The sequence below is a fragment of the Rhinolophus sinicus genome, chromosome 15, assembly GCF_057876585.1.
Source record: "Rhinolophus sinicus isolate RSI-liver-muscle chromosome 15, RSI-T2T, whole genome shotgun sequence".
Lineage (NCBI taxonomy): Eukaryota > Metazoa > Chordata > Mammalia > Chiroptera > Rhinolophidae > Rhinolophus > Rhinolophus sinicus.
The window spans coordinates 63,568,889-63,581,085 of NC_142515.1; the positions used below are offsets into that span (position 1 = coordinate 63,568,889).

A 12,197-nucleotide genomic window follows, 5' to 3' on the forward strand; every position below is an offset into this window, starting at 1 on the left:
TTGCTGTTTTGAGAACTGTGGACCGCAGACACAAATTCACAGCCCAACTAGTTCCCGCAAAGGGGAGGGAGCTGTGGAAGCAGGACCGGCTGTGTTGGTGGTCGCCGCCATTGCTCTGGGCCACCTCTCACAGCTCACCCCGCACCTGGCCCCACCTATCTGGGCGGATCCCTGCAGGAGTAAACAGAACTGCTGAAACATACGGGCTCTGAATTAGGAGCTGGAAGAGCTTTGGAACATCAAAAGCTCTCCGCATACCCACTGGGACACTGCGCCCTGTGACCTAGATAAACTATTAACAGAGGAGAAGCCGTCTCCTAGGGAACCCCCCCATTGTGTGAGAAGCTAGAGTAATGCAGAGAAAACATAGCACTACCTTGTGAGAGAGAAAAAAAAGCCTGCAGTCGGACAAAAAGTAAAACATTCTACCAACAAGTACTGGAAAACAAAAGAAAGACCTCTTCCTATCAACCTGTTGCAGAAGTCACTCCTGTAGATGTCTAGGAAGAGAAATAGTAAACCAGTAATTGCCATGAATAACCAAGGCAACAAGATGGCTCAGAAAGAAAGTGAAAAATCTCCAGAGAAGGCACTTAAAGATACAGTAATATGTGACTTAAATGACAGAGAATTCAAGATTGCAGTTCTGAAAAAACTCAACGAGATACAAGAAAACACAGATAGGCAGTTAAATGAACTCAGAAACTCAATCAAAGAACACCATGAGCATTTTACGAAAGAGATTGAAATTTTAAAAAAGAACCAAATAGAATTTCTGGAGATTAAGAACTCAATAGAAGAAATTAAGAATGAAATAACCAGCTTAGGTAGTAGAGTTGACCAGATGGAGGAAAGAATCAGTGACATCGAAGATAGAAACCTGGAAATGACACAGATGGAAGAAAAAGAGATTTGAGACTTAAAAGAAATGAAAGAACTCTATAAGAACTTTCTGACTCCATCAGACAGAGAAATATAAGAATAATGGGCATACCAGAAGGAGAAGAAAGAGAAGGGAACAGAGAATATATTCAAACAAATTGTCGATGAGAACTTCCCAAATTTGTGGACAGAACTGGACCCTCGAATCCAAGAAGCAAATAGAACACCTAGTTACCTCAATCCCAACAGGCCTTCTCCAAGGCACATTGTATTGAAGCTGTCTAAAATCAATGACAAAGAAAGAATCCTAAAGGCAGCCAGGGAAAAGAAGACGGTAACTTACAAAGGAAAGCCCATTAGATTATCATCAGATTTTTCAGCAGAAACTCTACAAGTCAGTAGGGAGTGAAGCAAATATTCAAACTATTGAAAGAGAGAAATTAGGAGCCAAGAATAATATATCCAGCAAAGATATCCTTTAGATATGAAGGAGGAATAAAGACCTTTCCAGATATACAGAAGCTGAGGGAATTTTCTAATACACGACCTGCACTACAAGAAATACTAAAGGAGGCTATTCGACCACCATCAACAGGGACAATTTGTGGCAACCAAAACTCAAAAACGGGGAGAGTAAAGGCCTGAACGGGAATATGGGAATGGAGAAAGTAAGCGTGCTGAAGATAATGGAATACTCTAAATATCAAACTTTCTTTTACATAAACTTAAGGGTAACCACTCAAAAAAAAAAAAATCCAGAACTGAAATATATACTGAAATAAAAGAAGAAACAGAGGGAAACATCATAGAATACCACCACACAGAAATAATAGACAACAACAAAAAGGCAAAGAAACAATGGAGACACAGCCTTACCAGAAAACTAAAGATAGAATGACAGGAAATCCTCACATATCAATAATCACCCTAAATGTAAATGGACTGAACTCACCAATAAAAAGGCACAGAGTAGCAGATTGGATCAAAAAACTAAACCCAACCATATGCTGTCTCCAAGAGACACATCTCAGCTACAAGGACAAGCATAGACTCAAAGTGAAAGGGTGGAAATTGACACTCCAAGCAAATGGTACCCAGAGAAAATCAGGTGTAGCCATAATGATATCAGATGAAACAGACTTCAAGGTGAAAAAGATAACAAGAGACAAAGATGGACATTTCATAATGGTGAAGGGGACTGTACAACAAGAAGACATAACAGTCATCAATATTTATGCCCCCAATCAGGGAGTACCGAAATACACCAAGCAACTACTAACAGAACAAAAGGGAGAAATTGACCAAAACACCATTATACTAGGGACTTAAATACATCATTGACAGCTATGGATATATCATCCAAACAGAAAATAAATAACGAAATAGTAGTCCTAAATGACACATTAGATGAAATGTACATAATTGACATTTATAGAGCACTTCATCCTGAAACATCAGACTATACATTCTTCTCTAGTGTACATGGAACATTCTCAAGGATAGACCATATATTGGGACATAAAATCAGTCTCAACAAATTTAAGAAGATTGAAATCATACCATGCATATTCTCTGATCACAAGGCTTTGAAATTGGATATCAAGTGTAAAAAGAAAGCGGGGAAAAACACAAATACATGGAGATTAAACAACATACTTTTAAAGAAGGACTGGGTCAAAGAAGTTAGAGGAGAGATCAAAAGATACATAGAAACAAATGACAATGAAAATACATCCTACCAAAATTTTTGGGATGCAGCGAAAGCAGTTTTAAGAGGGAAATTTATCTCATTACAGGCCTATGTCAAGAAACAAGAAAACTCCCAAATAAATAACCTCATGTTACACCTTAAAGAACTAGAAAAAGAAGAACAAGTAAAACCCAAGGTCAGCAGAAGAAAGGAAATAACAAAAATTAGAGCAGAACTAAATGAAATAGAGAACAAAAAGACAATAGAAAAAATTAATATGACAAAGAGCTGGTTCTTTGAAAAGATTAACAAAATTGACAAACCCTTGGCTAGACTTACTAAGATAAAAAGAGAGAAGACACTGATTCACAAAATCAGAAACGTAAAAGGGGAAGTTATCACGGACACCACAGAAATACAAAGGATCATCCAAGAATACTATGAAGGACTATATGCCACCAAATTCAACAACCTAGAAGAAATGGATAAGTTCTTAGAAACATACAGCCTTCCAAGGCTGAACCATGAAGAACTGGGAAATCTAAACAGACCGATCACCAGTAACGAAATTGAATCAGTCATCCAAAACCTTCCCAAAAGCAAAAGTCCGGGACCAGATGGCTTCACTAGTGAATTCTACCAAACCTTCAAAGAGGATCTAATACCAATCCTGCACAAACTCTTCCAAAAAATTGAAGAAGAGACAGTACTCCCTAACTCACTTTATGAGGCCAACATTACCCTGATACCAAAACCTGGTAAGGACAGCACAAAAAACGAAAACTACAGACCAATATATCTGATGAATACCGATGCAAAAATCCTAAATAAAATTCTAGCAAATCGAATACAACAATGCATTAAAAAGATTATTCATCAAGACCAAGTGGGGTTCATCCCCGGGGCACAAGGATGGTTCAACATATGCAAATCCATCAATGTGATACATCACATAAACAAAATAAAGGAAAAAAATTATATGATTACATCAATTGATGCAGAAAAAGCATTTGACAAGATACAACATCCATTTATGATTAGACCACTAAATAAAATAGGTATAGAAGGAAAATACCTTAACATAATAAAGGCCATATATGACAAGCCCTCAGCTAATCTCATTAATTAATGGTGAGAAACTGAAGCACTTTGTTCTACGTTCAGGAACACGACAGGGATGTCCCCTATCACCTCTGCTTTTCAACATCGTGTTGGAAGTCCTTGCCAGAGCAACGAGGCAAGAGAAAGAAATAAAAGGCATCCAAATTGGGAATGAAGAAGTTAAATTATCACTCTTTGCAGATGACATGATGCTATATATAGAAAACCCTAAAGACTCCACCAAAAAGCTATTAGAAACAATCAACGAATACAGTAAAGTTGCTGGCTACAAAATCAACGCACAAAAGTCCATTGCCTTCCTATATACCAACAATGAAATCTCAGAAAAAGAAATACAAAAACAATTCCTTTTGCAATTGCAGCAAAAAGAATAAAATACCTAGGAATAAACTTAACCAAGGATGTGAAAGACCTATATGCTGAAAACTATAAGACATTTTTGAAAGAAATTGAAGAAGACACAAAGAAAAGGAAAGACATTCCGTGCTCATGGATTGGAAGAATCAACATAGTTAAAATGGCCATATTACCCAAAGCAATATACAGATTCAATGCAATCCCCATCAAAATCCCAATGGCATATTTTAAAGAAATAGAACAAAAAATCATCAGATTTGTCTGGAACCACAAAAGACCCCGAATAGCCAAAGCGATCTTAAGAAAAAAGAACAATAATGGAGGTATCACACTTCCTGACTTTGGCTTGTACTACAGGGCAACAATAATCAAAACAGCATGGTATTGGCAGAAAAACAGACACATAGACCAATGGAATAGAATTGAGAACCCAGAAATAAAACCACATAACTATGGACAGATAATTTTTGACAAAGAAGCTAAAAACATACAATGGAGCAAAGACAGCCTCTTCAATAAATGGTGCTGGGAGAATTGGATAGCCACATGCAAAAGAATGAAACTGGACTGCTATTTGTCACCATGTACCAAAGTTAATTCAAAATGGATCAAAGACTTAAGCATAAGACCTGACACAATAAACTGCATAGAAGAAAACATAGGTACTAAACTTATGGACCTTGGGTTCGAAGAGCATTTTATGAACTTGACTCCAAAGGCAATGGAAGTAAAAGCTAAAATAAACGAATGGGACTATATGAAACTTAAAAGCTTCTGCACAGGAAAAGAAACCATCGACAAAATAAAGAGGCAACCAACTGAATGGGAGAAGATTTTTGCAAACAGTGCCTCCGATAAGGGGCTAGTATCCAGAATATACAAGGAACTCATGCAACTCAACAACAAAAAAACAAACAACCCAATTGAAAAATGGGCAGAGGACTTGAAGAGACATTTCTCCAAAGAAGACATACAAATGGCAAATAGACATATGAAAAAATGCTCAACATCACTAATCATCAGAGAAATGCAAATCAAAACCACAATGAGATATTACCTCTCCCCAGTCAGAATGGCGATCATCAACAAGACAAATAGTAACAAATGTTGGAGAGGCTGTGGAGAAAAAGGAACCCTCATACACTGTTGGTGGGAATGCAGACTGGTGCAGCCGTTATGGAAGGCAGTGTGGAGGTTCCTCAAAGAATTACGAATAGAATTGCCATATGATCCAGCAATCCCTGTCCTGGGTATCTACCCAAAAAATCTGAAAACATTTAGAGATAAAGACACGTGTGCTCCAATGTTCATTGCAGCTTTATTTACGGTGGCCAAGACATGGAAACAACCAAAATGTCCTTCGATAGATGAATGGATAAAGAAGTTGTGGTATATATACACAATGGAATACTATTCGGCAGTAAGAAAAGATGATATAGGAACATTTGTGACAACATGGATGGATCTTGAGAGAGTAATGCTGAGTAAAACAAGTCAGACAGAAAAAGCAGAGAACCATGTGATTTCACTGATATGTGGTATATAAACCAAAAACAAGAAAAGAACAAGACAAACAAATGAGAAACAGAAACTCATAGACACAGACAATAGTTTAGTGGTTGCCAGAAGGTAAGGGGGGTGGGGGGTGGGGGGTGGGAGATGAGGTTAAGGGGGATTGAATATATGGTGATGGAAGGAGAACTGACTCTGGGTGATGAACACACAATGGGATTTATAGATGATGTAATACAGAATTGTACACCTGAAATCTATGTAATTTTACTAACAATTGTCACCCCAATAAATTTAATATATAAAAAAAAAAAATTTAATTTAAAATTTAAAAACATTATTTGTATTGTGGTAAAATTGTATATATTTAAGATGCACACCTTAATGTTTTGATGCATATATACAGTGTGAAATAGTCTACCCAATAAAAGTAATTAACATATCCATCACCTCACATAGTTACCTTTTTTGTAATGAGACCACTTAAGATCTACCTTCTTAGTAAATTTCAAGTATATAATATAGTATTTTTAATTTTAATTTTGATTTCTTCTTTGACCCATGGGTTACTTAAAATATTATTGCTTAATTTCTAAATATTTCAGGATTTTCCTTTTGATATTTACTTATACCTTCATTCCACTATGTTCAGAAAATGTTTTGTATAATTTTGCTCATTTGAAATTTCTTAAACTTGCTTCATGTTTCATCATGTGATAGATTTTATTAGCGAGTTTATTTGTATCTTACAATTTTTTATTTTTCTGCATTTTTTACATTTGATTAGGTCAAATTTGCTTATTATTTTCTTCAAATATTCTCTATCTATGTCTTTCTTGTCAGCTTATTCTACTTAGTTACTGAGTGATGAGTTAACATCTTCCTCTATGATTATAAATTTGTTTGTTTCTCCTTTTAGTTATTTTATATATTATATATTTCGGAGCTTAGTTTCTAGATGTTTCACAATTAGAATTTATAGTTTCCTGGTGTTGACCCTTTTATTATGATAAAACATCCTTCATTGTGACTAATAACAATTCTTGCCTTAAGTCTACTTTATGAGAGATTTGTATAGCTTTACCCGATTTCTTTTGGTCAGTATTTGTACAGTTTATCTTTTTGCAACCTTTTACTTTCAACTTTCTGTATCCTTATTTTCAAGGAGTGTTTCTTGTATGCAGAATATATTTAGGTTTTGCTTGTTGATCCAGTGTAACTCTGTTTATCTTTCATTTGGAGGATAGTCTACTTACATTTAATGTAATTAATGATATTTTTAGTTTAATCCATTTTAATGTTTATTTTCCATTTGTAATTGTTTTTTTTTTCCTTTTTTCCTCTTTCAACATATTACCAACTATTTTAAATTATTCTACTTCCCTTTTATAAGTGAATGTTACATATTTTTTATTATGTTTTTGGTGACTACTCTAAGAAATACAACATACACACTTGCTTTGTTAGAGTCTAATGTAAATTAGCCCCTTTTTACAAATTTTTAATTAAAGAAACTTAGAATACTTCTTTCATTTATCACATTCATCTTTTTTTCAAGTATTTTAATTTTTCATTTTTGTTAAATCCTATAAACAGATGTTGTTGTTATTTTCCAACAGCTAATAATTATGTAGACATTTATTATTTCTATGGCTTTTCATTTATTCCAAAGTTCCGTGCTTTAGTACGGAATCATTTTTCTTCTACCTGAAACACTCCGTTTGCGTTTCATTTAGTGCAGTTCTGCTGGTGATACAGTCTCTCAGTGTTATTCATCTGCAAATGTTTTAGTTTATTTTATTTTTGAAGGATATTTTCAGTGAGTGGAGAATTTGAGTTTGACAGTAATTTTCTTTCAGGACATGAAAATGTTTCACTGTCTTCTGGCCCCTACCTTCCTTATTGTTCCTTCTTTAAAGATAATATGACTTTTTCTCTGTGTTTTTTTAATGTTTTTTTTCTCTGTCTTTTGTTTTTGCAGTTTTACTATGATGGGCTTATGTATGGTTTTCTTTGTATTTTTCTTGTTTTAGGTTTGTAGAATCTGTCAAATCTGTGGTTGATGCCTTTCATCCATTTCAGAAAATTCTCATTAACTTTTTATATTGCTTCAAATTCATTCTTTCTCTCCTCCCCTTTTGAGACTTCAATTCCACACATGCTAGATGCTTTTTCCATATTACACATGAATCTAATTCTCTGTCTTTTGAATATTTTCCATACTTTTATCTCATCATACTTTAACAAAGATATTTATTTAAGTTCACTCGTCCTCTGTTCAGTTGTGTTTACTCTGCTGTGAAACTTACCCATAAAGTTTCTCATTTCAGTTAATTCATTTTACAGATTCATAATTTTTATTTGGTTATTTTTCATAGATTCCATGTCTCTTCCAAAATTCTCCATGTTGCATTTTTGGACCAAATAACTTGCATTACTTTAAGGTCCATGTCTGATAACTCTAATATCTGGATACATGTGGGTATGTTTTTATTGTTTATTTTTCTATTGGTCCTTTTCATGGGCACAGTAATTTCTGCTTGACTGCTGAACATTTTGTATGAAAACCCTCAATTAGAGGCTTAGATGATCCTCCTTCAGAGATGATTCATTTTGTCTTCTGACATGTATTTACAGTAGTGGTCATCACCAGAACATATTCAGATGCCTGGTTTGTTTCCCAGCTACCTCAATCCCAATGCTGCAGCGCTTCAGAGATCCCACCTTAAAGCCCAACCCCCATTGGTTTCTACAAACCAAGATTGCTCGAAGCTTTACTTATCTTCTCAGCCTCTCAGCCCCACACTGTTTATGAATTGACAGCTGATTAAAGGGGAACATCAATGCAGAAAGCTGGGCTTATTTCTCTTTACTGTCCTATTTCTGGGCTCCTGGTCCCTTATGTTCTGGATGACTCGGTAAGCCTGAACTCCAATTTTTGTCTCATTAGCCACCTGAGGCTCCCAAAAGCTCTGTTAAGCTTCTCTGCTTCCTAGCCACCACATTCTGTTTAGCCTCTCAGCCTCTTGTGCTATTTGCAAACTTGGAAATATCTCAAGGGAAAATAAAGAAAGCACAGGTATTGAATATTGGGCACATCTCAGTGAGTTTTCTTTTTTTCCAAGATGTTGGCTCTCTTGATAGCTCTCTGCTGTCTTAAAGAAGATTATTCAAATTTAGCCTTTCTAGCTATTCTTAGGAGGAAGATTTATCTGCTACAAACTGGCTCATCATAGCTGGAAGTGGAAGTAACCCACAAACATGCATGTCTGTATGTAAATGTATCAGCATAGGCGAAGTCTTGATTCATGAGGTTGTGACTGATTTGACCAACAGATCCTGTAAGCATTATTTACATTGATAATTGGTCAGAGTAGAGAAGTTCCTATAAAATCACAACTATCATTAAGCTGTGACTTCTTTTCTCTCCTCTAGGATTTTGTGTCATGTATTGAGAACTACAGAAGAAGGGGACAGGAGCTCTATGCATCTCTGTACAAAGATTATGTGCAGGTAAAGAAACAAAACAGTTCCTGTCTTTACACAGTAGACCAGAATCCACCTTGAATCTGAAATAAAGAATCAGAAGTTCTAGACGGCCTAAGTCAACAATGGGTCGTCAATGACTCAGTCCAACTTGCACGACCTGTTCATTGGGATTTGAATCCACCCTGGGAGCAACTTAGGAGATAGGCAATGTGTCCCTCCACTCATCTCCTCAGCTGTCTCAGACATTTGCTGGGAGCTGGAGGCACAACTGTAAACACAGCAGACATGGGCTTCACTCTCAGGTAGCTTCACTCTAAAGGAGAATTATACATTAAAAACCTGCACAAATAAATAGATCATTATAACTCATGATGAGCAATAGGTGTGGAAAATACAGGTACAAAGAGAGATTATAACAGGGGAAAGAATTTGGGAAGATGGGAGGCCCTCTCTCAGGGAGAGACCTTTAAGTTGAGATCTGAAGAAGGAGGAATATGGGCTGAAGCACCTTGAGGAAGTGTCTTTGGCTCAGGGGAGGGCATGTGTGAAGCTCCTGATCTAGAAAGAGCTGGATGTCATCAATTAACTGGAAGAAGTGACTGAGTGACCTCAGCTGGGAAGGGACGAGGCTGAAGATGAAGCAGGGTGAGAGCAGACAGGCCTTGTCACCACATTAGAGTTTTCGCATCTTATCCTAAGTGCAATGGATTGCCACTGATGAGAGCAGGTTTAGATATTTAAAACTCCTCTCTAGGCGTGACTTCTGTGCATTCTAGGTAAAGAGCACTGGCTGTCATGCCAGTGAGATCTCCATATGAATCAGGTCTGTCGCTTCCTAGGCTGCAGCCTGAGCTGTAGGGTCCCCGTCTTTAAGGTAGGATAATACTTCTCAACAGTGAAGGTTAAAGAATAAGTATAAAGCACCTAGAGAGCAGCTGGCAGGGATAGATGTCCCAAAAATGGTATGGAATGGCTAAGAAGTTATCTTTAGTTGATTTTGCTGTAAACAAACAACAATGATTGCTAATAATGGAACACAGTATATAGTATTAGAACTTTACTAATTATATACTTTATAATTTCTCTGTTCCAAAGTCTGTGCTAGGAATAGGAAAGGCAGAGGTTATAATGGCACTGCTCGGCCTCGTGGGTTCTTAAAACTCAGTAGACAGACCACCCAAAACAGGGTGGTGAGGCCAATACCAGGATGCTCTCCTATGAGGAGGGGACCAGTGGGGTGTACAAAACCGTTAGCGGTATTGAGGTGGGGTGAGGGGTCAAGTAATGGTGAATATAGCAGTACCCAAGGGCAGGGGAAACAAAACAGGCTCTGATCAACTTAAGCCATATAACCTGGTCTGGTTGCCTCCATCTAAGCTCATTTGGGCATCCACAACATGCCTCAGGAGTAGAGGTTTGTGAGCCGTGTGGCTAGCCTCCCAGAAGCACACAGTGTAGCAAAACGCCCACCAGGCTGTCCTACAAGTAGGTAGTTTATCAGACACGGCAGACGTGGGTGAGGAGCTTTGGGGGTGTGAAGTTGATGTGGGAAGGACAGAACCTCAGGAGAGGCTCTGAGCCCAGAAAGAAAGGATCCAGCCTTGTAGAAGGTGGTCCTGCTCCTATTTAGCTGGCCTGACTGGGGTTTGGAGAGCACTTGAGAAAGTTGTACAGAGTTTTACTGTTGATTAAAGTATATTTGAGAAAATCAGCATTCTGAGGCTAACCCATAAGGATCCTTTCCAAGTGTTTAAATATTTAAGACAGATTGTTTCGATGTTTAAAGGAATGCAGAGTTAATCACCGTCTGCCAGAGATAATGGGGTCTAGAGCACTCGCCCTGTTTTTTTTAAGGGGCAATACACTTTCCCAGTGCAGGTCCCCCTCCACTTTCAGAAAAATCAAGTTCAAATTCTGGGAAGAAATCAGTCTTGTGAAGTCTGCCACATTGTTCAAGGACCGCTTCTCCCAGGTGCACTCAATGAGGTCCTCCCAAGAGGGTGGCAGTAATGAGATTCAGGGGTCCCCAGCCTGCAGGGCTCTCAGTCATTGGTCACGTAAAACTGCTTTAACCTGGCATTCTACCCACAGCTAAGAAGTCCCTGGGGATGGCAGAAGCCCACAGCATACAATAATATGACAATGCCCTAGTGCCCTGGAAGTTAACCTAAGTGTCACTATGTCCCACCATTGTATCACCAGCAACTTAGGCACTTGTAATATTTCATCTCCCCTATTTCTTGTCGCTGCAGAAGTACTGGTGGAAATAGCTGCCTGTACTCTGGCCTGCCCAGGTTTCCCTTTGCTTTTTCCAAATTACATTTCTCTGTGGTCCAGATGCTCCGGTTCTACTCTCTAATATACCCAGGCCATACTGTTCTTATAGCAAGTCCTCTTCATAATTTACAGAAATGCTTCCTTCTGCCAGCGCTGTTTTAAAAACATCACATCTTTACTGTTTAAAGCTTTTTGCCAGATACCCAGCACCCCAGAAATGCCCTTTCTTTTAGAATGTGAGGGGCACTGTTCTGTCACACTCTCTTATGGGCTCTGTAGGGGCCAAGAGGCCGTTGACGTTTCTTGCTCAGTGTCTGTGTGTCCATTAAGGTCTGCCGCAGCTCTTTTAGATGCAAGTATCAGAATCTCAACTCATACTGGCTTCAGCAACAAATGAACTGTTTTGTGCTATTGAAAAATCCAGGGGCAGAGCAGGCTTCAAGAAAAGCTGGATCCAGGTGTTCAAACTCTGCTCTAAGGAATCTGTCTCCTCTCTCTCTTCTCTCTTACAGTCACACATACAAACACAGACACACACACACAGACACACACACACACAGTGTTTGAGGTTACATTTGAGATTTGAGGCACTAGAGCACATGGATGAGAGAGTATGTGAATTTGAAAGGAATTCACATTCTTCTCCCCAGGCTGTACATCCTAGAACGGGGCAAGACTCATGTAAAGGATGGTGAACATTTCTAACTTGGACAGAGGCACTGTCTCCTTGCCGAGCTGCCAGCCTGTAGGCTATATCTGCCCAAGGGGGCACTTCTCCTGATGCACATAAAGGTGCCCTGGGACTGGGGTGTGTATGTGCACATCCACCACTGCACTGTCCGCTCTGGATGGGCTCCAGAGAGCACCA

General features: G+C 38.2%; 1 protein-coding gene across 4 annotated transcripts in view; it reads left to right on the forward strand.

Moving 5' to 3' along the window:
* Positions 1-12,197, forward strand: part of WDFY4 (WDFY family member 4) — a 324,321-nt gene that overhangs the window by 193,584 nt on the left and 118,540 nt on the right. For all 4 annotated transcript variants that reach the window (XM_074337248.2, XM_074337250.2, XM_019730128.3 and 1 more), the window contains one exon: positions 8,999-9,076. In XM_074337248.2, the coding sequence (XP_074193349.2) occupies positions 8,999-9,076 (78 nt within the window). The remainder of the gene's footprint in view (positions 1-8,998; positions 9,077-12,197) is intronic.